The sequence below is a fragment of the Canis lupus genome, chromosome 2 (genome assembly GCF_003254725.2).
Source record: "Canis lupus dingo isolate Sandy chromosome 2, ASM325472v2, whole genome shotgun sequence".
NCBI classification, from domain to species: domain Eukaryota; kingdom Metazoa; phylum Chordata; class Mammalia; order Carnivora; family Canidae; genus Canis; species Canis lupus.
The window spans coordinates 76025214-76051530 of NC_064244.1; the positions used below are offsets into that span (position 1 = coordinate 76025214).

Genomic DNA, 26317 nt, shown 5'->3' on the forward strand with positions numbered 1-26317 from the left:
GCGGCGGCGGCGGCGGCGAACGCGGAGCGGCGTCCGGGCAGAGCTGCAGCGGCGGCCGCGGGCACCGGAGCGCGGAGCCCAGGACGCCCGGCGCAGGCCCGCGGTGAGTCCGCCCCGCCCGGGGGCTGCGGGGGGCGGCGGGGGCGGGGGCAGGCCTGGGCCGAGCCCTGAGCACCCCTTCCCCGCGGGGCTCGCTCGGGCCGGGGCTGGGGCCGCGGGTGCCTCCCCCTGCGCGCAGGCCCGGGGAGGGGGCGCCTCGGGCGCGGAGGGGTGGGCGCGTCCCCGTCCCCGTCCCCGTCCCCGTCCCCGGGCAGGGACCCCCCCCGCCCCCGGCGCTCCGGGCCTCGGAGGACGACGCGGGGGTCCTGGGGCAGCGACCCCGGCCGAGAGGCGGCGACGTCCTCGCTTCCCGGGGACGGAGCGCGCCCCCACCCGCGGCGGAGCGGGGCTCTCGCGTCACGCAGCCGGGCGCCCCCTCGCCGCCTCCCTCGGGCTCCGCGGGGTCTGAGCCCCCGGGGGAGTCCGCAGGGCGGTCCCCGCGCCCCGCACACGCCCTGCCGCCAGCCTTGGGGTCCTGCGCGTGCACACACACACACACACACACACACACACAGGCGCGCGCGTGCACACCAGCCCCGGAGGCCCGCGCCGTCCCCGCTCCGTGGTGAGACCCCCCAACCTGTGCGTGACCTTGTTGGGCAGTTGTTGGGGTCCTTGTTGGGGTCACAACACAGGCCTGAGGGTGGAGTCAGGAAGGACACCCCAGCCTCACGCCCAGCGCATCGGCATCTGTCCTGGAGCGTCATTCCCTCCCTCGGGGAGTCAGGGGCCACCAGGAAGGGCCACTGAGGAGCTGGGTCAGGACGGAGCTGGAGAGAAAGGGGAAATGAGGCGGGAGGTGTTGTTTTCTTCCAAAAGGGAGCTGGGGCCCGGGGCCCTTAGCCCACCCTGCTGGGGGCACTGGTGTCTCCCTCCTGTGTGTCTGTGCGGTGCGGGTGGGGAGGAGGGTCTGTTTTCTAGTAGTGGGAGGAAACACCAGCCAAAGTTGCCCTTGAATGGGGAGGGGGCAGCCGCTGCGTGGGAGTGGGGGTGGTCCTGCCCAGCTGGCCACAGAGGTCCCCCCATTTCTCCATCCAGGGCCTCAGCCGCCCTCTGAGCTCCTCTCTTGCATGTGGAGGGTCCAGGGGAGTGGAGGGGCGCCTGAACAGCCTCAGAAAGGATTCTAGGTAAGATTAATCCCCAGGTGGCTTGAGCACCTTCCCCACGCACAGCAGTATTTCAGGTGGGGTGCGTGGGCATGTGCACGCGCACTGAGCTCTCCATTGCACAGATGGGGAAACTGACGCTTAGAGGGGCTACGTGGACTGCCCAAGGTCACGGCGTCGCCCTCTGCTGGGGCTAACATCCCTTCTCGGACCCCTGATCTGGGTAGATCTTTGTGGGGTGGGGAGGGGGGTCTGTGACAAGTGGAGCGGTCTACAGGTGACCCGCTCCCTGAGCTGCTTGAGGAGGTGAGGGTGCCTCTGGGTGGAGGTGGGGAAGGTGACTCAGGTTAAGGAGAAGCCCTCCACCTCGCTTCAGGGTCCAGAGCTCAGACCTTCCTTCCTCCTCTCCCAGAGCCCCGTGCTTGCTTTGCTGCCCCTTCCCACAGCCAGGATGGTAGTTCCCACCCTGGGACTCAGCTTTCTTTGGGCAAAGGCCCCTCCTCTTCCCCGGGTGCGGGAGACCCCTCTCCTGGCTCTATGCACCCTCCACCTGCCATGATGCTATGAGACAAGAGGGAATCTTCCTTTGGCCTCTTGAAATGTAGTGTCTCCTTCTTGGCTCGGAGATCTTTACTGCTCAGGCCTCAGGACCCCGCAGCCTCCGCCCAGGCCTGGAGTAAGGGAGCCCGAAGCCCCTGCCTTAGCCCTTAGCTCCCTCTCCGCCGGCCGCACCCCTTGCCTGGCTGCCACGTTCCAGAGCTCAGAGACCCTTTGAGGACTCCTGAGGCAGGTCTGTCTTCCACACCACCTGTCTGTCTAGAGAGGCTTTTGTCCCGGCTGTCAGAGGCTGCCGAGCAGCCAGCCACACATGCTGCAAGAGCAGCCGAGACCTGTGCACAGCCAGACACAGACGAAAACACCGCTCGACTCACAAAAACCCCGAGCCTCAAACACAGGCACACGCAGGCACGTGCAGGCCGAGACCCCCGCTACAGACAATGAGGCGCACACCACCCAGTACGGGGATGCACAGAGGTGGAGGTCGTGGTCCACACGAAGAGCCTCCTCAGAAGCCCTCATCGAACTGATAGTTCCTGGGCACACGCGTGACCCCTACATACATAGGAAAGGGCACACGCGTGACCCCTCCACATGCAGGAAAGAGCACAAGAAAGCCCCACGCCCTTTTTAAAAATTAACCTGGCAGATATGCACCTGTACCCACCCACACCCAGGCCACCACAAGTGCACACACGTGTGCATTACATCAGCTTCCTGCGTGTGGGATGTGAACTCCTCCTCACCCTGGGAGGAGGTGGCACAGGCCCCTCTGACCTCCCCCAGCAAAGCCTCACCTTGTTCTGCTTCACGTGAACCCAGGACCCTGAGACTCCTGGGAAAGTGCCTGGTGTTACCCCCCTCCTGGACCCTCCTCTCCCGTCTTCCCCCCACCACCTGCAGGGCGGCCACAGGAGCTTCTCCACTCTGCTGCCCCCTGGTCTCTGGAGGTGCTGCTCCACCGGCCCCTCCCCACACAGGACAGCCCCCAGCCCCAAGCAGCCCGGGGTTCCCTTTCCTTTGCCACTTTGCCAGGAGGCTTCACCAAGTCCTGGTTTCTGCTTTGCCCTCCCAGCAAGGCTGGGGGCCAGCTGGTGTGAAGGGAGGGAAATCTCTGAGATCCTCCACCAGGCTGCGCCCTGGCACCCTGGTGGTACTGGCTGTACCCCCTGTGAGGCTAGTATTGCTGGGAAACAGCTTCTGAGGGGTGCTTCTGTGGGCTCTGATAAAGTCTCCAGGGCTGACAGATGCTAGAGCGGGGCAGCGAGAGGCTCTGGGCTTTGCCATTCTCATTTGGGCATTCATCCTAGGCTTGCCGGAGTGCTGGTTCTGAGTCCAGGCCTGGCTGTGCAATCCAGGCAAATCATTTCCCTTCTCTGGGCCCATCTCCAGCTCTGGGAGGCAGCTCAGCCTGGCCAGCAAGTGCAAGGTGTAAGGTGGCAGCCCTTGTGCCAATGAGGAAAGGAAGTTTGGCTCTGCTGCACATCATGGGGCAAGGAGGGTGGTTCCTGGCTAAGGATGTCCAGCAGATTGAGAACCCTAAGTCCACACTGGGTGAAGCAGGGACCATCAGTCCTGGGACTTCATGGAATGGCCACCCTGGGGTCATCAGAGGGGGGACTTGAGGGCAGGGGGCGCTGACGCAGTGTAACATCTGCAGGTATTTCTATGCCCCCAAATGTGCTCTATTTTTAGGACTGAAGACTAGCACTTACAGGCAGTGACTCAGAGAGGAGGAAGGGAGAAGCAGAGGGGTGCTAGTGGAGAGACTCCCCAAAACAGGGGGGTCCCTATGGTGCTCATGCTGTGTGCTGGTACAATGGCAGGGACCTTGGTGGCACACTCGGTAAGCATTTGTTGAGCGTAATGTGTGTCTCATGTACTGTGACAGGCACCAGGGACAACAGGGATGAGCTGGGCGTGGCATCATTTGGTCCCTTCCACAGCCCAGTGTGATGTTACTGGGGCCACATCTCAGGGCAGGGAATGAGGCTCGTGGAGGTGAAGTGATGTGCCCAACCCCCTAGTCCATACCTCTGCCGACACGAGCCACCCTCCCTGGGCAGCCTTTTGGAAGCAGAAGGCCTGAGTTCAAATTTTGACTTCGCCACTGAAATAGCTGTACGATTTAGGGCAGATGATTCTATCATCTCTGAGCCTCTGTTTCTTGATCTGTAAAGTGCGGATCCCCTACTTTATTTGCCTGATGGGGGTGTTTCAAAGGTTTGGGAGGCTCACGGAGGCAAGTACCCAAGGCAGCAGGCAGCTTGTGGTGGGGATTTGTCAGAGACCAGAAGGAGATGGGCTGGGAGTCGTCAGGGATCCAAGTCCAGTCTCCGAGATATGACTTCGGAGAAGCCACTTACCCTCCATGTGCCTCTTCTCCTTCTCCATCGAACAGGCATGATGCGCCCTCGTTCGCCTGCCAACCTGGGAGTGCGGTCTGTGCAGATCAGACCTGATGGCCAGGGGCTGCTTTGCAAAAACACAGAGCTGCACTCAGAGATAGGAATGCACAGAAGGAAAAACAAACAGCAGAAAAACACGAAGAAAAATCTATTTGAGAAACTTCAAATGTTTTATTATCGCGAAAGAAAAAAATAAGCCTTTTTCTTCAATGTTTTGAGGTCATGGTGATTTTCTTCCCCATAACTTCACATTCCCAAGGCAGTTGGCATTGCGATCGCAGGAGATGGGTGGTTTCCTCCTCGACGGGGCCAGTGCCTGGCACACGGCAGACAGTCAGGGGTAATGGGGGCTCTTCGTGGGATTACGAGCTGCGCGGTGATGGGGAGTGAGGGTGCTTCTGGTGACGTGGCTGGCGACAGCGTGAGAGGCGGGCATCTCGACACTGGCTTGGCTCTGGTGCAAGGTGTGTGTAGGGACCAGCTGGAGTCCTCTCCTGGACGGCCTCGAATGCCAAACTGAGGAGTTTGCCTTTCCCTGAAAGCCGGTGGGGAGACCATCAGAGGGACCAGCTGAACCCTCTGTGGGCAGGCCTTGGGGACCCGCTCACCTGTGCAGAAGGAGGAGCTAACCTGGCACGGTTCTCTGCCCTGCCCCATCGTGGAAGAAAGGCTCCTTTGCCTGTTTCCCTGAGTCTCCTTTTCCTCATGTGTGCAAAGGAGCGTCTTCTATTCGCAGGACAGGCGAGAGGACCGAGGCACCGGCTGCTCAGGGAACTAGGGGGCTGCCATCTATGCTGGAAATCAGGAGACCTATTTCCCCCTTCTCATGCCACCCCACTCGTTAGGTGACCTCAGGCAGGTCACTGGGCTCTTCAAGCCTCTCTTTCCATCCGTGGAATGGGTGGATGCAGTTTCTGCCTTCGTAGTGTGGGTCCGATCAGACTTAGCTGGTGACGGTACTATATGTGGCTCAGGTGTGTTGTGTCTCTGGGGGAATCATGCTGTTTCTTGTAGCTACTTGTTCCCCAGGCTCTGCTGAGAATTTGGGGCTGCTAAGATTTGGGGTAGAAAGCGGACGAGGATGGATTCCTGAATTTTCCGGTCACTGGCCGGAAATGCTGTGACCTGCTCAAGGCCACAGGGGCCACACGCCTGCTAGGCTGTTGTGGGAAGTGGAAGGGTGGGACTTGTGGGTTCAGCCCTCTGCCCTGCTCCTGAGTTCTTGGCCCCAAGTCTGTGAGGGAAAGATACCCTGAACCCCAGCTCGGAGGACAGCCTTCTCCAAGGTCCCGCTCCTCTAAGTCGGGGCTTTCGCGGTGGGGTGGAGGTGGCTGATGGGAGGTGACCTTGGGAACTTTTCTGCTGCTTGTATGCTCAGTGCCAGAACTGCTGGGCCTTGATTCCCCCAAAATAGGGTGTGTCATCTCCCTGCAGGGGACTGCCAGGACGAGGCCCATTGGTAGTGGAAAGCTTCCCATCCTTCTGCCTCTTCGAGGTCCAGAGAGAGTCCATCCACCCCTGGCAGACTGCCACAAGCCCTCCCGCCAACCCTGACAGCAGGCTGTGGATACCAGGGCTGAAAGCTCTGTGTATGTGGGCTCCAGCCTTGTCCCATTCACCACCTGCTTCCACCTGAGATACTGGAGCGTCTCTAGGTACATACATGTCCCTTCCCCAGGACCTCAAGCCCCCAGAAACAGGACTGGACAGACACTTGCGGCAGAGCCTTCCCCTGTCCCCCTCACCAGGCAGGCCCCCAGACTTCCCCGGCTGGGGCAGTATGACCTTTTCTGGTCCTCTGATGGACAAGAGAAACCTGGGACCTGTCTCCTGTCCCTACACCCATGCCCCATTGTTGGGAACTAGCTGGCTAGCTCAGGGATAACATAACAACCACCTGGAGGGTTCTGGCAAAGGAGAAGCAGAATAGAGGCTGAGTGATAGAACACAGGTCGGTGGGGGGGGGGGGCATTAATTGAGTACTTGAGTATGTGGGCCTCTATGCTAGGCCCTTCTCATGGATCTCATTGAATCCCCAGAACAACTGTTATTAGACCTATCGAGGTTCAGAGAGGCTAAATGGCCTGCCCAAGGTCACCAGCTGGTGCATGGCTGGAGCTATTTGAATTATGGGCTAACTCCACTTTTCACCACTTTGGCCTACTGCATGCAGAATTAGATGGGGTTAGGGGAGGGGTGCAGTAAGGAGGAAGAGGCTGAGCCCTTAGGGAATGACAGCAGTTCTGGGCAGGGGTGGAGAGGGGGTTCACACTCTGGGGCTGTCCCCGCACTTTGAGGACATGGCCCTGAACCTCCTCCTCCCCTTCCCTGTGGCCTTCCCTCAGCCCCCAGGCTGGCTTGGGAGAAGAGGATAAATGGGGAGATTCTTTTGCAGAGGTTCCAGGGTATGTAGAAGCCCACAGACCCTGGCTTCTCCTGGCCTGTGTCTCCCTGGCTTCTCCTGGCCTGTGTCTGCATAAATTCCCAGCTTGGAAACCGAGAAATCCTCAGCATCAGAGCTGGAGAGGAGCCCATGGGATCAGCTGGTCCAACCCCCTTGTTTTACAGATAATAATTATTATGATTATGCCCGATGGTAGCAATTCACAAAGGGCTTCCACATCTGGGTTGCCTCTTATGCGCGCCAGAGCCCTTGGGGCTGGCAAAACTCGGGTGGTGGTTGTTATTCACCTCCCCGCTTGGCAGGCGAGAAAAACTGAGGTTTAGAGAGGCTAAGAGATGGGCCCCAGCTAACTTTGGTCCTGTGCTCCAGACCCAGATCTCTCCTCCCCCTGGGCCCCTTGCACCATCCTGGGACCCCCGAGGCCCAGAGCCCATGTGGTACGAGGACAACCTCTGCATTAGGGGCAGGGCAGGGGGCAGTGTCTGGGGGGGTGTGGCTGGTTCTGTTCTGAGATGTGTGGAAGGGGGAACAGGACAAGTTGCAGTGATGCCCACCTTCCTCCCTGCATGGGAACGTACTTTCCTTCTCCAAGCCAAGGGACAGAGCTGTTCCCCAGAGACCTCCCGGCCAATGTGCCAGGCTGCCCCAGAATATCAGACTCAGAAGGTGCCTTGGAGAGCCCTCATTATACAGAGAAGGAAACTGGGCCCAGAAGGGTAGAGACCTGCCATAGTCACACTGAGCCAGCGACAGAGCTGGGCCTTGGGCATGAGTCTCATGACTCAGTGTATGGCTGTGCTAGCACATGTCCAGCAACAGTACCAAAGAGAATTCCTACTTACTGAATGCCTACTGTATGCCAGGGCTGAGCACTTTACACTGAATCCTAAGAACGACCCTATCAAGAACTTTTACTATCATTACCATCTCTTTTACAGATGGAGAAAATGAGATCTCAAGAGGTTGTGAATGTGGCCCAAAGTCACAAACCAGAAAGTGACAGAGGCGAGGGTTCAAACACAGGTCCATCCAACCCATGCCAGTGTCAACTCCCATATGTAATAGGATAGGAATAAAATTGATTTTATCTTTCTTCTTGCTCAACAGCCAACGTAGGACATCATTCATTCATTCACTAAACATTTACGGAGTACCTACCATGCTGAGGAGACCAGGAGCTGATCTGGAGTCTGAGGTGGGGAGTTGAGGGTCAGAGATGAGACAGTGAGGTTGTGGGTCTCCAGACATTCCTAAACCCCCACCTCCATGTAGGATGGCTTCCTCTCCCCACTCCTCCTGCCCCCTGACCCAGCTACAGACTTGCCTATGGGGTACGTGGCAGCCTGATTTACCCTGTGGAAATGGGGACATGACTCAGCAGGGGTTTCTGGATTTTGTACGTCCCAAAGAAGACCCTCCCTGCTGACAATGGCATTAGCAAGCCCTCTGTGGGCACAAGGCACAGTGCTAAGTATGCATCACCTCTTGTACTGTGCATCAGCACTCTGTGAGCTACCAGCTAGTGTATCTCCATTCTCTGGATGTGAGAAGGGAGGCTTAGAGTCACACAGCTCAGGACTGGACTGGAGCCCCACTCTCTGGCTCTCATGTCTGTCCCCCACCCCGTGGCTCATGCTGCCCTGCTCCGTGTCCAGGCTCTGTGCCCTGGCAGTTGTGGCTTTGCATTTAGAAACCTGGTTCCTGGAAGGCAGGACTTCAGCCAAGCAGCAAGTATTTATTAAGCACCTAATCTGTGCTTTGGGGAAATGCTTTGTGAGGCTAAATTTCGTGAGGATGGGGAGATAGGAGTTCTTCTGTGAGGAATGGGGGTTCCGTGCAACCGCCCCACCCAACTCCTGAGGTACCGGAGGTTTTTGGGCCTCCAAGGGTGTCACAGCAGGGCAGCAAGTGGTGTTTGAAGGGCTTTCTTCTTGACAGGAGCGTTCCTGAGAGTGACTCAGAGCATAGTTCACACCTCGGAGAGTCTTTACAGTCGACTTCTGCTCCTATTAACCCTCGGGCAAGCCCCTCAGGGGCTCGGTTTCCTGGTCTGTGAACGAGGGATGATAATTGCACCTAATTTACAGAGTGTTCACGAGGACTGAACCAATGAGAGTGCCTGGTACAGGGCCTCCGGGACTAGTCGCTGCTCTTGCTGAGCTGGGGTGCATGCATGTGTGATGGGGGCTGAGGCCTTGGGGAGGGGGCGTCAGAAGCCAGCTCCACTCTGTTTGCGAGCCTCAGTTTCCCCATAAGTCGTCGCTGACATAAAAGTCTTGCATGATCTGGGGCTTTTGTGGGGATCCCGGAGGTCCCAGGGCGCGTAGGTGCGGCCCTGTGATCTGAACACGGAGAGAAAGGGTCCCAGGGGGAGAGGGGGCGGCGGGAACACGGTGGGCGGCGGCACAGGTGCCACTATTGTGGCGGGCAGGTGTGCCATTGGGGGCGGGGAGAGGCGCGGCGGTTCGCGCTAGGGGGAAGGGAGAGGGCAGTCTCTGGGGGCCGCCTCCGCACTAAGGGAGGAGCGAGGAGCGCGGGGGGTGGCGACTCGGAGCCGAGGACGCAGACGTTGCTCGGGGCGCCTGCAGGGTCTCCCCTCGCGCCGGGAGAGGCGCCGGGGGTGCGGGCCCGGGGCGCTGTCCCTGGTGCTGGAGGCCGCCGGGCCCTCGCCCTGCAGTTCCTGCGATGGCCAGCTGGGGGCGCCCGGGACCGCGGAGGACCCCAGCTTGGTTAGAAAAGGATTTAAAAGCGCGTTATTTTCCTGTGACGGTATTCCTAGATAATAAGCCTACCTACACGCCTAATTCAAAAGCCAAACAATATACTACCCTAAGAGGAGTAAAAGCCCTCACTTCCATAGATAAATCCTCTGGCATGATCACACCACAGGACCTAATGAAGTAACCAAATGCTTGCACCTGTTTATGTATAGACATAGATATAGATAGATAAGTATATATATGTGTGTGTGTGTGTATAGGTATAGACATGTGTGTAAATATATGCATACGTATTTACATTTAAGGGCAGAAAATATCGCTATACTTGATTTCGGAATGGCTTCAGTAGTTGCATCTTTGGAAGACTCAGTATGTATTAAACCCACACTAAAAATACTCAAATGTAGGGGTACCTGGGTGGTCCAGTCAGTTAGCCTGACTTGATCTCAGCTCAGGTCTCGCTTGATCTCAGGGCATGAGTTCAAGCCCTACATTGGGCTCCACCCTGGGCATAGAGCTTACTTAAAAAAAAAAAAAAAAAACCCACATATGTAAACTGGACTTAGGTTCTAGGCTGAGGGTTTTCACCCACATGAATGTTTGGAAGGATATTTGATGCATGACAGGTTTTCTTTAGATGAGAGTCTCCTGACAAAGCTCTCCTGGCTGCTACCCACTGAATGAATTGCTAAAGACCAAAGCCACCCTTGTGTATTTCTCTATGGCTCTTTAGGGGGTAGAGCCACGGTTGTTGAGAATCACTGTCATTGTGAGGACCTTGGCCAGGTGAAGGGGGGTTCACAGAGCCCCAGACTGGCTCAGTGGGGAGGGTTGGCACTTTAGGGAATCTTCAGGGCACCCTATCCCCCATCTTGGGACCAGTGGAAGTCCCAAGTGGGAAGGAGTTTTGCTAGGCAGAACTGGGGGGGGGGGGGGCTCAACCCAAGTCTCCTCCTGGCACAGGGTTCAGTCAGCTCAGCTGCCCTGGGTGGAGCTCTGGGCATCAAGCAGTCTCCCTTCCAGTTCAGCCCTCCTCCTCCTGAAAATGCCCTTAGCAGGGGGGTAGGAGAAGGAGGCTGGCTGGATTCCAGCCTATAATATGTGAGAGGGGCCTTAGCCTCCCCTTTCCTTCAGGATGCAGCAGTTGCACACCTCTGGACCCATGCCCCCCCCCAAAGCCATCCTCTCTCCAACCTCTATTTCTTCCCAATAGTTAGCTGGGCACTCTATGTGTGTGTGTGTGCTGTGTGCATGTGTGTCTGTATATCACACGAGCAGAATGTGATCTAAGGGTGTGTGGGCCTGTGACATCTATGCATGAATCTGTTGTCATTGGTGTGTGTTCACAAACACACACATGTGTATACAAATGCAGCCATAGTCAGTAAGTGAGTGCACACTGATTTGTGTGTGTTTGGGGGGGCTTGGCAATATAGAGACTGATGTTTATGTTAGCACATGTGCGTGCATTTGATCTTGATATGATCTGTGTAGGTGTGAGTTAGATGTCTCTAACTTGCATAGTACAAGGGCAAGTGCATATGTGACCTCATGGAATTTCTGTGCAGGGGTGCATGCAGGTTTACCACAGATCTTATCTGTCTTGTTCATCCACTATCACTAGTGCCTAAAAAGGGTCACTCACACAGTAGGTGCTCAATGTGTATTTGCTGAATAATGGAAGGAAGGAAGGAAGGAAGGAAGGAAGGAAGGAAGGAAGGAAGGAAAGAAGGAAAGAAGGAAAGAAGGAAAAGGAAAGGGTACCTTCACATGTGCCTGTGTTTCCAGAAGGACTTTGTTTTCAGGCCCCTCGAGGCACATGGTCCATAGGGTGAACAGAGACACATCCTCAATGATGGGGGTCTGGGTGAAGGCATTTATTTTGGTCATTCTGGCCAGGCCAGATCTTCCTAGTCTCAGATGGGGACGCTTTGAGTAGGCAGGGGTCTCAGGAACCTATTGAATGAGACCGGGGTCACAAAGCCAGGATAGAGGATGCCTGGGTCAGAAACCTCCCTGGGAAGCTGCTTGGAGAAAGGGTGTGAGCCAAGCCACACACACTCTTCTCTCTCTTCCCAGGACCAGGGGACCCCCCAGGAGACTCCTCTGGGAGTTCAGGGCTTAGAGCATCTTGGAATTGGGTGGGTGTGGCTTGGCTAGAAAAGCCTCAAGCTAAGGATAATGATGCCTTGAGTCCATGGAATTCTCTCAAGGCAAGTGCATTTTTCCATTATTATGTCTTTAACCCATCAAAGTGAGAGTGGGTGTTTTAACAGATGAGCAAACTGAGGCCGAGGGAGGAAACCTGATTAATGCAGAGCCACACAGGAGGCTGCCTGGCTGGGCAGGAAGCCCAGGACCGCGCTGTCTCCTGCCCAGGAGGTTCCAGGCAGATAGCCTGAATGGGAAACAAGAATGGACCCCGCCAGCTCCATCTGGAGCCTGGGCTAGAGATCTTCCCAGGAGGCTGCCTCTTCCTATTCCCTTACATTTCTCTGCTGATGGTTGAGAAGTGGGAGGTGGAAGCAGGTAGGTGGAACTCCCAGAGGTCAACCCTGGGTGGACTTGGAAAGGGAGCTCTGCAACCCTCCACCCCTGCACCCTTCCCTCCTCCTTCGCACAGTCTGGCACCTGTTTGAACAACTTGGGTGCAAATCTAGGAGGCCCAGAAGTGGAAGCTTCCTCCTGGAGGGAAGGCCTGAACCTTGGGGGGGAGGGGGGAGCCTGGCTCTGGTTTCTAAGCGAGAGGCTGGAGGGAAAGGAAGAAGGGAGCTCTGTCCCTCCCCAGAGGTGGAAGGTCCTTCCGGTCTCAGTCAGGGAGCACTGGCTCTGTGCTGCCCTCAGAGTATTGAGTTCTCAGTGGAGACCAGATGTCTGGGGGGGGTGTTACATAATGTGTTTGGGGTCACACAGCTAGGAAGTGTCAGAGCCTGGTCCAGCACCAACACCCTTACTGCACTGCTTCTGTGTGTGTTTGTGTGTGTGTGTGTGTGTCTTGGAGGTCATCCCACGTGCCCACACACAGATCTGCCCCGTTCTTCCCAACAGCTGCATGGTACTGCATGGTATACATAGACCTTAATTTACTTATCCGGTTCCCTCTGGATGGCCATCAGTTTGTTGTGGAATTCCTACTAATAAATCTTCACCACCTTTACAAAAATAGTGACTTCAGGTTCTTCAGACTAGTGAACAGTGACACTGCAGCAAGTGTTTTATGCAACAGACACTAGCTCTTCAAAGACTATTCCCAGTACTTATATAACTATTAACTTAGTTAATTTTTGGCAAAACCCTTTGAGCTGGGTACTGTTATTTTGTCATCAGCCCATTTTGCAGATGAAGAAAGCGAGGCACAGAAAGGTTAAGTGACTTGTCCAAGGTCACACAGCTGACAAGTGGGTGAGCTGGGACTTGAACCCTGGGAGAGTTGAAGGATGGAGAAACAAGCACCTGCCTCCCTGTCCCTTTGTCCCTGGCCATCCATCCATCTTCAGGCTTCCTTGCCGTGAAGTGGCAGAGGGTAAATTCTTGGAAGTGGTCCTACAGGTTAAGACAGCACATTTAAATTCTGCAGTTGCTTGAGGGACCTGAAGCTGGCCAGGGAGTGTCCTGCACATCCCCGGCAGAGGGACTGTGACCCCCACCCCCACCCCACCCCCAGCTCTCTCCAGTGAGGCAGCTGCAGCTGGTCAGAACCCGAGAGGCCGGAGCCCACACTGGGCTCTTTGTCTTCGGTGGGAATCCTGCAGCCCCCACAGCCCCTCTCAAGGGCCCACTGTCCCAGCACCAGCAGGGCCTCCTGGGGGCCAGGCCCGGCTGGGAAACTTGGCACATTGGAGACTACTTGGCCACCCTGCCAAGTGGACATGGAGAGCCCACTCAGGAATCATTCCCACTGAAAAGACAGACTGAGGAGGCTGAGTGTCATGACCAAGGGGGTGCAGCAGCCGTGGGTCCCAGTCCTGGCACTGCATATGCCTCCCCCGCACCATGGCCCAGGCCCAGCTCCTGGTCCCCCATCTCTCCCAGCTTTCTGGGCACCCATGTGCTCCTATCACTGAGGAAAGGAAGACTTTCCCCTACTCGGGCCAGCCTGCGTGTATCTAGGGCTTGCCCCTCGGGGGCCCTCCTGGAGTGCCCTGTGAAGAGGGGGCTTCCTACACTGGCGTGGCTGGTCCCTCCACCCAGGAATCTCTGGCCCTGCCCACGCAGAAGGGACCCAGCCCTGGCTAGCACCTTGCCAAGAGGGAGCCAGACGCTCCTCTAAAAACCAAACCAAGGGGTTGGTTCTGGGCCTGAGGGAGGGGATCTCCCTTGCCCTGCTCGGCCTTGGAACAAGGGGCTCCACTCATCAAAGTGTGTGGAGAGAAGGGGTCCAGGGCAGAGGCAGGGAGGGGAGCTGGGGGCTGGCCCCCCAAGAGAGATGTAATTGCTGTGAGCCAAGGTCTCGGTTTCTTTATGTTTGAAATGGGGAGACCGGGGCATCACCTCCCTCGGCCCGCCCGTGTGAGGTGAACTGTGAAGGTCGGTACCCAGACACTCACTTCCCAGGGGAAGCTGGAGCGAGCTGAGCCCTGGCCCAGGGCCCAGGTGGAACAGTTCCTGAAAGGCTTCGGAAGAATCCCTGCCGCCCTGTCGCCCTGGCCTGCTGGTGTACCCTCGCCCTGGCCTGCTGGTGTACCCCCGGTCGTCCTCCCCCGCCCCCAGCGTACTGCATCCCTGCATCCGTCCTCTGTGCATTCCCTTAGAAAATGCCATAGAAAACCTCACTGCTCTGAGCGCCTCCGTGGGGTAATCCCTTCCTCTTTGGGGGCCAGAGTGGGCATTCTGGACGGGGGGAGGGTGACCTAGGGGCAGGACCAAGGTCCTGTGTCTCCTGACACATCTTCAGTTGGGGGTGGGAGAGACAGCTTCCTGTAGGGTGGAACACTGGAGGGTCAGCGCTGGGTGAGCGGCAAGCGGAGGAGGGGGGCAGAGTGTCGGTGAGCGCGTGAGTGACCTGCTCTAGGACTCAGAGCCCGGTTCCTCCCCCCGGGAGGCTGCTGAGCCCGGGCACCTGGTGGCCACCTCCATTCCTGCGCGCCTGCCCCTCCGCTTCCTCACGGGGCTGTGGGGGGCACCCAGAGAGGGGGATGAGAGTGGGCAACAGCAGGGCGTTCTGGGGATTCTTCACTCATCCTTCTGCCAGAAGAGAGGAGCTTTTGACTTGCGGGGAGAGACTCTTGCAGCAGCCGTTTATTGAGCGTTTGTTGTGTGCCAGGCCTGGGCTGGGCGCTCGCGTGAATCAACGCCATCACCCCAGGGCCTGCGTGTGCGTGTGCGTGAGTGTGTGTCTGTGTGGGGGGGGTTGTTCCATTTTACAAATGAGAATTTTGAGGGACAAGCGAGGGCAGGGACTCGCCCACAGAGCAGCCCACTTTGACCCTGGTTCCCAAGTTCTTGCCGGGCCCGCTGCGTGCTCCCCCTCGCCATGGGGGCTGGCGGGCGGGGGGGGGGGAGGAACAGGGTGTCGCCCCCCGAAGAGGGTCTGCAGCCCGGGCCCCCCTCACCCACCGAGGCCCCGTGCGCCCCGCGTCCTCCGCCCCCGGGACCCCGCTCGGAAAGTCCCGCGAACCCCCGCCCCCGGCCGCGGCGGCGCGAACAAGCGGCCCTTTCTGCGCGCGGCGCCCCGGCAGCTGGCCCCGGGCCCGCGGGGCGCGGACGGTCCCGGGCTGGTGGCCGGGGCGGGGCGGCCCGAGTTGCCAAGGTGACCCGGGCGCGGGGAAGGCGGGCGGCGGCGGCGGCACCATGAGCGGCCGGAAGCGCAGCTTCACCTTCGGAGCCTACGGCGGGTAGGGGCGGGCGGGGGCGCAGCGGGGCGCGGGGCGGGGGGCGGGCGGGGGCGCTTCTGCACGTGCCCGGCGCGCGCGCTCCTGGGGCGGGGGAGGCCGGGCAGGAGCCCCCGCTCGGCCTGTGCAGTTGGGCCCCTCCAGTGAGGCGTTGGAAGAAGGGAACCTAGAAGCCCGCCGCGGGCCAGGCCCACCTCCCCGCCAATTCCAGGGCGCCCCGGCCGCCCCTGTCTCCTGCCACCCAACTCTCAGAACCCCCCCCCCCCCGGGGGGCTGCTTGCTGCCTGGGCTTGGAGACCTAGGGCCTGGAAGGCAGAGCGGTGGCTGGTCCATCTTGGGGCACTGTCGCTCCCGACCCCAAGTGTCCACCGCAGAGGGGGGCCGAGGAGGGCTGGGGGATTCTTGCCTTGGGCCGACATTCGGTCAGTCGGTCAGTCGGAAGGAAGGCTGGGTAGAGAGACTGGCGCGGGAGCCCCTTCCCTGGCCAGCCAGGTAGTTGGATCACCTTGCACTAGGCCCTGCCTCCTGGTGCTCAGGACTCACCTTTGGGGTGCAGAGCGATTGAAGCTCACACACACATGTCGTTCTGCTGCTGCTGCTCTCTGAGGTGCAGGGGTTGTGTCAAGGTGCCACCCATCGCTGACTGCCCTCCCTCCAAAGGCACCCTGGCAGAGGGGCCAGGTGGGGTGGGAGACAGGCTTCCCTCCCTGTCTGGGGCCTGCCGGCCACCAGGTGATGGGAGGAGGCTGGGTACGCCCTGAGACCGCAGGTCACTGACACGGAGAGGCCACCCAGGGGGTGGGGGAGTGGGGCTGGCTTCTTGTAGGAGCAGGGCAAGCCCCGGCCTCTCTGGCCTCACTTTCCTTGTCTGCAGAGTCCACAGCAGTCCCTAGGACACCCCAGCCCCGCCTCCCCAGCTGGCAGCGTCTGGTTCCGGGCCCCTTCCCCACTCTCCTCTGGCCTCTGGGCAGGAGGCAAGACTTGTTTGTTGTCCCAACAGCTGCCCTGCCTCTTGGCCCCCAGCTGGGCGGGATGGTGGAGTTCTCTCCAGCCCCCACCCCAAACCCAAGGTGCCCTCAGAGGACTATGTCCACCCCCTCTCTCTGACGCTGGACTTGGAGGGATTTGGGGAAAACGAAGCCTGGGGGTGGCCCCTGAACTCCGGGGCTTGCGTTCTTCCTCTGGCTCTGCTTTGAGGGCCAGGGTGGGTGTGTGCTGGGGGTGGGGTGGGAGAGGAGGGTCCTCATGATCTACTCCCAGATCCCCTGGGTGGATATGAGTGAGCTCCCGCTCTGGGATGGAGGCAGGCTGCCAGGAAAGGCGGCCTGGGGCGGGGGGCGGGGGGAGGGTTGATTTCTTCCTGCCTACCATAAACTGTAAACACCCACATCCTTTAATCCTGGCTGAAAACACTCTAAGCTGGCCTCTGCTGCACCCGTAGGTCCCTGCTCTGACCCCAAGCTGCTGTAGTCAGTGTCCCACTTCGCCTGTTCCGAAACCTCCCACAGTGACCCCCCTTCTGCTGCACCCCGTAATCTAGTCCTGGGCCCCTGCTCCCCTATCCCTGTGCCCCGTTCCTACCTTTTTTCCTTACTGTCTCACTCTACACCTTTCCACGTCCCTAACCTGATATCGGGGCCCCCCGCAGCCTCTGGGGGATGGTGACAATGCATCAGGCCCCCAAGAGGCAATACCTCCTGCAGCCCGCTCAGGATGGGTGGTGGGTCGTTGGGGTTGCCCTGATGTGCCAGGCTGGCTGAGAAAGGGCTGCCCCCTCATTTGCTGCCCCTCTTGCTCTGTTTCAGAGTGGACAAGTCTTTCACCCCTCGCCGGAGCGTGTGGTGAGTACTGGGAGCTCTCAGGAGGGGCTGGGCTGCTTGGCTGAGGACACTCCCAAACCATTACCACCCCGTATCACAGACCAGACCCCACCAGTCTTTTGGCCGCCGTCCCCAGGTGATGGGGTGGGCAGACCCTCTTACCGGTTCTTCCCCCATCTGTCTTCCCCAGTTCTCTCTAGAGCTCCAGCTTGGAGTCAGGCAAGTCAGGTTAAATCTTAGCTCGGCCCAGTGCCTGCGTGACCTTAGTGATTCACTAACCTCTCTGACCCTCGGTGTTCTCATCTGTGAAATGGGGATGAAAAAACCTACTTGACAGAGTATAAGATTGCAAAAAAACCCGAAACACCTAAAAAGCAAACATAGGGCCTGTTATACTCTAGGCCCTCACCGAAGGTGCTTCCTTCCTCTCTCCCTTCCCACATCATGGCCCCTGGGGGGGCTGTGCGTGCCCTTCGCCTTTTGGCTGACCCACAAGTCCCCGAGTTCCACCCCATATGTAGCCTTCAGGACCCCTTCCTGCAGCCCATTGCTGAAGTCTGAGGCCTCCCTCTCTTTGGAGGAAGAGGGGGCAGCTGTGTCTACAGCTTTCTCAACACCGAGAGCAGTGAGTGGAGGTGCAGCCTCACCTCCAGGTTCACAGCATCCCTGATGCCCTGCAGGCGGGCGCCTCCCAGCTTCCCCAGCACCAGCATCACACGGGCCCAGCTGGCTGCTCCTGCTGCTACTTCAACTCCAGCGGGAGAGCTCATGCTTCCCACCCCCACTGGGGGCTTCCTGGGGTCCCCGGGCCCCGCAGTATGCCCCCCAGCTACTAGACGACCCCAGTCTGGCACCATCGCCTCACCAGCTGCAGCGCTGCCCCCTCTAGGAGGCCACACCTGGGGTGCAAAGCACATGGGTGCCCAGGCTGAGCTTCAGGGCCTGCCCTTTTATCTTCCTTTGATGCTCTCTGTGCAGCTTAGGGCCAGTTTCTCCCCCTCTCTGGGCTTTATCTCCTGCTGCTGTGCCCAATTTGAGCCTCCACCAGTGCAAGACCATGGACTAAGCCCAGAGCAGGGTGGACTAGGGGAGATACAGGTGGGTAAGTTGAGGAAGATGCCATCCTTTTCTTCAAGGACTTTATTAATAATCTCCTAGGACCTGCCACTTGTCAAGCACCTGCTGCATACCAGGTACTGTTAGGTGGCTGAACTGTATCATCTCACGTCATCCTTACCACATCCCTGAGTTAGGGACTCTCATCTCTAATTACAGATGAGAACAGTGATGCACAGAGTTGGGGTGAGTGACCTGCTCAAGGTCATACAGCTATTCGGGAGCAGATTTGGGATTTGAATCTAAACCTTCCAGACTCTGCAGAGCCCAGAGTCTCATGCACTTTGTCCCAGGGCCTCCAGACCACACGGTGGGTCTGAGCACTTAAAGGGAGACTTGAAGATGGAGGGGTGACCCAGAAAGCCTACTCTAGGGAGCCCTAAATGAAGCTTCAGCGATGAAGGCCCGGGACTTATGGTAACTGACCAGCTGTGTGACTTTAGGCCAGTCCCTTCCCCTCTCTGGGCCTCAGTTGACTAATTTCTGGAGTAGGATTTTGGAATCACCAGGATCTGTCCATTACCCACAGGGCCTTGCCCCAGGCCCTCCTCCCCGGAGATGCTGTCCAAGGTGCTAACCCCAGTGGCCCTCCCTTCTAAACCAGTTGCTTAGCTCCCAGCCTGTACCTGGCACATAGTTACTGCTCTGTTAATGGGAGTCATTTTGATTATTAATTATGGTTTCCTGGTCTGTGATTCGAGGCCTATACCCACCTGTCCTTTCCAGTCTGGAACTCACTTCTCTTGTGAGCTGCATTTCTGATCAAAGGGACTATGGCCCCTGAGAGCACCATCTCCATACCTTTGCTCACATTTCCCCATCCCCTTGGCATGGCCTCCTCTCCCGTTTCCACAACCCTCACCACGCCTCCAGCCTACCTTTATTGCTGTCCGTTGAGTGTTTTCTTTCCCGATTCCCGTGCTCTTTCTCTCCTTAAAATACCTCCCTCTGCTTACCATGCCTGTAGAGCACACATTCGTGCTCGTTTCTGGGGTCGTGGATCTGCCTCTGCCACATGATAGCAGTGTGACTTTGGGCAGGTCACTTCCCCTCTCGGAGCCCCACTTGATGCTCAGTAAGTGTTGAGTTGGATTTCTGAGTTGAGTGTATCCATGTACCGCTGTGGTATAAGGCAGGCTCTGAGGTCTTTGAAAGCGGGGGTTCCTTGAGTTACTTTTGACTTAGGCCCATTTTCTAGCACGAGTCACCAAAAAGTTGGGCTCCATTCTTTTCATGTCTCTCTGTCCTCCACACTGTCTTACACAGCTGCCCAGTAAATGCTTAATAAATGCCTGTGAATTGAACTAAATGGGTCTAGAGGGTAGAACAGTTGAAACTTTGTCAGGTAGGCTGGGAGAGCTTCCTGGAGGAGATTTGGTTTCCTTTTTTTTTTTATTTATTTATTCATGAGAAACACAGAGAGAGAGAGAGAGAGAGAGAGAGAGGCAGAGACACAGGCAGAGGGAGAAGCAGGCTCCATGCAGGGAGCCTGACATGGGACTTGATCCCGGGTCTCCAGGATCACACCCTGGGCTGAAGGCGGCGCTAAACCCCTGAGCCACCTGGGCTGCCCGAGATTTGGTTTCCTACACCCCTTTTTAAAAAAGGATTAAGAAGTTGGGGCTTAGCTTGGGGAGCAGCAAGGCCTGGTGTAGGCCAGATGTGATCATGGCTGGATTCCCCTACCCCTCCGCCTCTGAGCAGCAGGTCATCTGCATTGCAGAGGCTCAGAACAAAAAAGGATGAGGCCCAGTGGCAGGATTAGGAGCTAGTGGGACAGGTGGTGGCTCTGGTTCTGCAGACCTCACAAAGATTGGACATTTAGGGGGGATTCAGATGCTGGGTCGAGGAAGGGGGGTGGAGCGGTGCCAGCGTGGGGGAATGGCTAGGTAGAGTTGTGCAGGGGAGGGGTTCTGGAAGAGGACTTTGAGGCTGGGAGCCTGGGAGGGGGAGGCAGGACCCAGCAAGGATTAAGTGCCAGGCGTCGTGTCGGGCACTTTCGTACCCGGTGGTCTCAGTTGTGATGATAGTCTTGTAGGTTGGCCTTAGTGTCTCCATTTTGGAGACAAGATCCAAGACAGAGCAGAACTGGTGAGGGCTTGATTTTAATCCAGCCTTTTCTCCTGTCAAGGAAGGGCCGTTGGCCAGACAAGGAAGCCATAGCAATGAGGAAAGTTCTGATTATGGGGTGAGGGAAGAGAGGGGGATGAGATGAATGAGCACACCGAAAACGGGTCACTGCCCAGCCCATGTGTCCCACCAGGAAAGCCCATCTGGTACCCAGATACCTCCAGTTGACAGTAAGGGTACCAGTTACTCACATACATGAAGCTTTTCCTGGGTCTCGGACCCTGGGCCGAGCTCTTCATCTGAATTATTCATCCCATCCTTATACCAGCTTTACAAAGTAGAGACTATTAGAGACTATTACATCCATTCCCCATTTTACAGATGAGCAACCTGAGGCTCAGGGAGGGGACGTGGCTGACCCAGGGGCACAGTGAGTGGTGATCCAAGACTGGCGGTGTGGTCAGCCTGAGCCCGTAACCTTAGCCCTTGCCCTCCTGGATGCTGTGTGTGCTGCGTGTGGGACTGGGTTGGGTGGCCCCTGTCCTCAGGTGGCTCCTCTCTGTAACCACTGAGCTGGAAGCCCTGGGGGCCCGTGTGCTGCTGCAGGAACCATGAGGCTGGCCTCATTAGTGGCTCTGAAATGCCAGGCAGGCACAGCCCGCTGGGCCTCCTCATCTATTATGCATCTGGTGGGCAGGCCCCCGGCGGGCAGCTGGCACAGCACAGGACGGGGGAGCCAGCAGCTGCTTCCTGAGCCCACACCTGCCACCATACCTCTGGGCAGGGATTCCCCCAAGGCATGCCAAGGCAGCTCCTGCCTCATCACCCCGGCCCCCCTTGGGTAAGGGAGGCCCACTGTGGACGGAGGCATGGGTGCTGATCCCCAGCTCGTTAGCCTGCCCATCCCAGCAGCCACTTCTGGGACTGCGCTGGGGGTCAGTAGGGGCTAGGGTGGGCAGAGGCAGGCTGAAACAGAATCTTAGGCGCATGGGCTCCTGGCTACACAGAACCTCAGAGCGATAAGGTTGTGGTCATTTATTCATTCAGCCACAAGTAACTAGTGAGCAACTACTGTATGCCAGGGACATTTCTAGGGACTCCGATTCACTAGAAAATGGGACAGGCACAGTCTCCATCTTCAGAGAGCTTGGTGAGGCCAGAATTTCACCACTTGGAACCTCAATTTCCTCATCCATAGAATGGGGGCTAGGGGAGACCTAGTCTATAAATAGATAAGAAACGAACCTCGATGGTTGTGCTGAAATTTAAGGATTTTATTTTTAGGCGATCTCTGCATCCAGTGTGGGGGTCAAACCCACAACCCTGAGGTCAAGAGTCGCACGCCCACCAACTGAGCCACCCAGGCATCCCAGTGGTGCTGAATTTTAAAGCAAGGGTTCATGCTACCAAGAGCTGATCCTTACCTAGGTCTTACTGCGTGCGGGGCTGTTCCAAAACACTTTCCACAGATCGATGGATTTAATCCTCACAACCGCCTCATGAGGCAGCTACAGTTCCTGGTTTAGGGCTGAGGAAACTGAAGCAGTAGAGGGGTTAAGTAGCCTATTCAAGGTCTCTTGGCAAGACTCAGATTTGAACCTAAGCAGCTGGGCTCCAGTTTGCATATCGCCCGGTGCCGTACGGCAGGGAGGATGATCGAGGGAGTGATGGAAGGGCTTTCCGAGGAGGTAGCATTTGAGCCAAAACCTGAAGAATAAGATGAGCTGGAGATGTAGGAAGAGTTAGCCGGGGGAAGGAGGCATTCTTGACAGAGGGAACAGCAGGTGCAAAGGCCCTGAGGCAGGAACAAGCTTCGCGTGTCTTGGAGACAGAGAGGAGGCCCGTATTGGTGGAGGGAAACAAGGGAAAACGAGGTCGGGGTGAGTTTGCAGACAGGAAGAGGTAGTTTGCAGGAGGAGATAGATTGAGCACTGCCTGGTAGGAGTATGGATGTAATGTCAGTGACTGACGTGCAGAACGATTGTGTCTCAGACTCCTGGCTTTGTAATATCTTAGAATCAGAGAATTTGGGCCTTCTGGAGTCTTTGAAGATGGAAGAGACCTTTGAGATACCGTCCTGTGATCTCCCTCTTAGCAAGGAACCTTTGCCTTGGTACATGATCCCTTTGAGTATCGATCGGAATGAGGCTTTGGGGGGTCTCCTGAGAAGAATGCACTTTTATTTCTTTTTTTTTATTTTATGATAGTCACAGAGAGAGAGAGAGAGAGAGAGAGAGAGAGAGAGAGAGGCAGAGACACAGGCAGAGGGAGAAGCAGGCTCCATGCACCGGGTGCCCGACATGGGATTCGATCCCGGGTCTCCAGGATCGCGCCCTGGGCCAAAGGCAGGCACCAAACCTCTGCGCCACCCAGGGATCCCCACTTTTATTTTCAAGACCCCTGAAGCCCTCCATCCCTGGTTGAGACCATCATGACCTCTGAGCAGCTCCTTAGCTAGCTCTTCCTTGCTCACTCCTCATGACAGGAGGCTCACTACCCTCAATGTAGTCCATTCCAGTGCTGGATATCAAAAATTCTTCCATACTTAAAACCAGCTGACTAAGCCTAGATATAGCCTCTGGGTCCTCCCATCGCCCACAGTGGCCCTTTGATGAGATAAGGACAGGGATCATATCTCCACCAGCCTGTTGTTTCTGGACTCAACAGCTACTTGCCCCAGCCCTTTCTCATGTTTACCCTCTGATCAGCTCACTCTTACATGTGTCGAAGCGCTTTATCTTCCTAGATAGAAGGGGGCCAGGCAATGCCCCCTTCTAAGGAAGGCCATGTCCTTCTGGGGAGGATGCAGCTGGCGGGGGGCTCCTGGGAGCGACCCCAGACCAGAGAGGCCTCCTCTTCCAGGAAACAGCCCCTCTAGCTTCGGAGATAAGAGAAGATCCCCTCCAGATGGGTTTTGGTCCTGGGACTGCCACTGTTTTCCTGTGTGACCTTGGGCAGTGAGTCCCCATCTCTGGCTCATTCCCCCATGCCTGCCTTCGGCCCAGTGAAGGGACAGAGGGGGTCCCTAAGGACTCTGAGGTTCTCAGTCTGGTGGGCTCTGTCTGCCTCTACATCCCCAGCAGTGATCAGCCTCAGGTCCCTTCGTCGGTGGTGCATGGAAGGATTTGGGCTCTGTTTTTAGGCAGACTTGACTTCAGATTCCAACTGCTCACAGTTTCTCTTACTTGCTGTGTGGCCTTGAAATTGCCAGTCCGCCTCCCCGAATCTCAGATTGTCCACAACAGTGAGAGCTGTCTTGCTTACCCCACGGGAGTCTTAGAATGAAAGAAGTCCAGTGTGTGTGCTCCGTGGATGTTTTCCCTCTCCCTGAGCATTTGCATTTTGAGAGAAAAGCCTCATTAAGCCAAAGAGAGACTCATTAAGATTCTAGTACTACAATTTTCAGCACTATTGAGGTGGTTTGGTGGAGGAGCAGTGGTTATCAAGGGGACTCTTCTAATATTCCCAAATCCCCTAAAGGCTGTCCTCAGTTCAGGGTCCTCCCCAAGATAGTCATTCATTCATTCATTCATTCATTCATTCATTCATTCATTCAGCAAATTAGTTCAAACAAATATTTGGTGTGGGGATGCCCTCTGAGGGCCAACCAGACCCTGGGGACATGGCACTGGAGATGACAGACAGGGCCACTCCCCTTATAGAGTTCCCGGTCCAGAGCAGGAAATGAGAAAAGAGGTGGTTCCAGTGGAGGGATAAGTGTCAATTGCAAAGATGTGGGGAGTTCTGAGGAGGACTCCTCCCCTACACCTAGGTATCAGGGGGGGCTTCCTGGAGGAAGCGACCCAGCTTCAATGTGGAGGAGAAAAGCATGTGATGGCATGAGCCAGATACAGGACAGAACTGGACCTGGCAGCTGCAGGTGGGAGGGGTGGCCATCAGGTCATGTTGCTGCAAGCCCCACTGGACTTCCTGTGGGGCTTGCAGGGGCCTGCCCCCCACCACCACTGGGTAGAAGCCTGCTGGGACCCCCATCACCCACTCTCCTTCCCGCTCCAGGAACTGCTCTGTGCTGTGACGTCTAGTGCTGGGTACACCGTCGGTTCCCTTCTCTGGGTCTTGTTTTTTTCACCTGTAAAATGAAGAAAACGAAAGCACCTACTTCAAAGATTATTGTGCATATTAAATGAGATAACGTGTGCCAAAGTGGAAAACCAGGGCCGGGCCCGGAGCGAAGCCAGCGATCGTGGTTATTGCCATGTCGTCCTTATCTGCTAGGCCCCACAGAGGGGCAGATTTGGGTAGACTCTGCCCTCTGGAAGCTCACCAACTGCCGGGAGGTGAGAGCTGCACATGAGCCTGCTCCCTGGCCAAGGGCACCAACCTGACACATTGGCCCTGAGAACACTGGCTTCTGTAGCCAGACAGGCCTGCACCAAGTCCTGGCTGGGTGACCCCCTGCGGTGCCTCTCGTCACTGATCCGTGGTTTCTTCCTTTGTTCAGTGGGGGTATTAGTATTCAAGCCACATGCTCCAGGAGGGACAAAACATTCTGGGCCCAGGTGACCTGGAGAAACCCTCACTCTCTGAGGCTCGTTTCCCTACCTATAAAATGGGAAGATTGGCTACAAAACACTCTGATGTGCTGGGTTTCTAGCAAAGTCAGATAGTCCCTAATCTTGACCTGGTTTGACTGTTGGCTGCGTGATCTTGGGCTAGAGACTTAACCTCTCTGACCCTCAGTTCCCACACCTATAAATGGGGACAATCTTCACTTCACCATTCTTTCATGGCTTCCATTAGCCATGTGTTCGTTCAACATTCATCGAGTCCCCACCATGTGCCAGGTAGTGTCTAAGAATTAGGGATACAGCAGCAAATCTTGTGGACGTGGTATCTGGCCTCATGCAGGTTACCATCCAGTGCAGGAGACAGATGCAAAATGAGCTGACAAATTAAGTAATTTCATATGAGTAATGGGTAATGAGTGACGGGGCAGGTGGAAAGGGTCCCCTTTTTGCTAAGAGTATCAGGGAGGGCCTCTCAAGGCCTGAGTGGGAAGGAGCTGGCCGTGGGAAGGGTAGTCCAGAAAGAGGGCAGAGTGAGTGAGTGAGTGTAAAGGCTTTGAAGCAGGAACAAGATCCCTTGCCCTACCCCAAATCTGGAACATTCCAGATCCTCTCTTGGCAGCAGGTGGAAGGCAGCTGAGCAGCCAGGGGCGATGGAGGTCTACCTTCTCTCAGATCAAGAATGGCTGCTCAAGAGGCAGGTCTAGAGGAGGGGGTGGGCACTGTGGGCAGGCATGCAAGACCAGGCTTGGGTTGGGCCCCGAGTGAGCAGGACGTCCTCTGAGCTGGCGGGGTGGAGCCCTGGTGCCCACCTGGCTGCCCTCCCGCCCAGAAGTATTCTGGGGTCTGGCACAGAGAGTCTGGGCCTGGCTGTTTGGGGAGGGGTTCGGGGCAGGGGAGCAAGGGAAATTATGCTTACTTTCTCTCTCACCCCAGCCACCCTGGGTCTGGGCACTGGCCCAGATCTGGCCCATCCACAGGGCCAGAGTGCTTTGAGATGACCCCGTCCTATGCACATGCATGCGCACACACACACACATACACACACACACGCACACTTTCCATACTTATGCTCATGGACTTGCTCATGTCCAGACAGCTTGGTCATGAACCGAGTTCTGTCCATACAGTCACTCCTGGAGCAGAGTGTAACTGACCCTCGACTAAGTGCTAGGCCCCCAAACAGATCCAGTCCTCACCTGAGGAAGCTCCGTTTCTAGAAGGAGAGATTGACAGTGATCTGGGTCACAGCAGGACATGTGCAAAGCAAACTGGTCAGTCCACAACGGCCCAGGCCCCGGACAAGGCCTCTGGGGAAGCCCGTCAGGGTGGGCGCGGCCCGACCCAGCGTGAGGTGGGGGCTCTAGGAAGACGGGAGAAGCGATGGGGGGACAGGGAGAGCGTAACAGGTGGGGAGCGTGCTGCGTGCAGAGGCCCGGAGGTGGGCCAGGCGCGCGGGGTCTCGTGGGCCGCGTGAGGCCTGCATGCGGTGAGAAGCCACCCAGGGCTTTCAGGCGGGCGGATGACGCGACAGATACAAACACGCTCGGAGCTCGGATGCGAACCCCCACACGGCCCAGACACGAACGCTTTCTCTCCCACCCACATTTCACGTTCCTGCCAGGCCTCCATCTACATCCTCCCCCGCAGAGACACACA

At 57.1% G+C, this 26317-nt stretch overlaps 1 protein-coding gene across 13 annotated transcripts in view; it reads left to right on the plus strand.

Annotated features, from left to right (window-relative positions):
• Positions 1–26317, plus strand: part of LOC112659979 (RAP1 GTPase activating protein) — a 64030-nt gene continuing 37713 nt past the window's right edge. For 3 of the 13 annotated variants that reach the window (XR_004813654.2, XM_035713139.2, XM_035713142.2), the window contains exons 1-2: positions 15053–15129; positions 16932–16967. Coding sequence is in view for 5 of the 13 variants with exons in the window: in XM_035713139.2 (XP_035569032.1) it covers positions 15086–15129; positions 16932–16967 (80 nt within the window). In the remaining 8 variants the exon portion in view is untranslated. Of the gene's footprint in view, positions 104–15048; positions 15130–16931; positions 16968–26317 lie in introns of those variants that run through there. The other 10 variants (XR_004813651.2, XR_004813655.2, XR_004813653.2 and 7 more) reach the window with 8 other exon arrangements.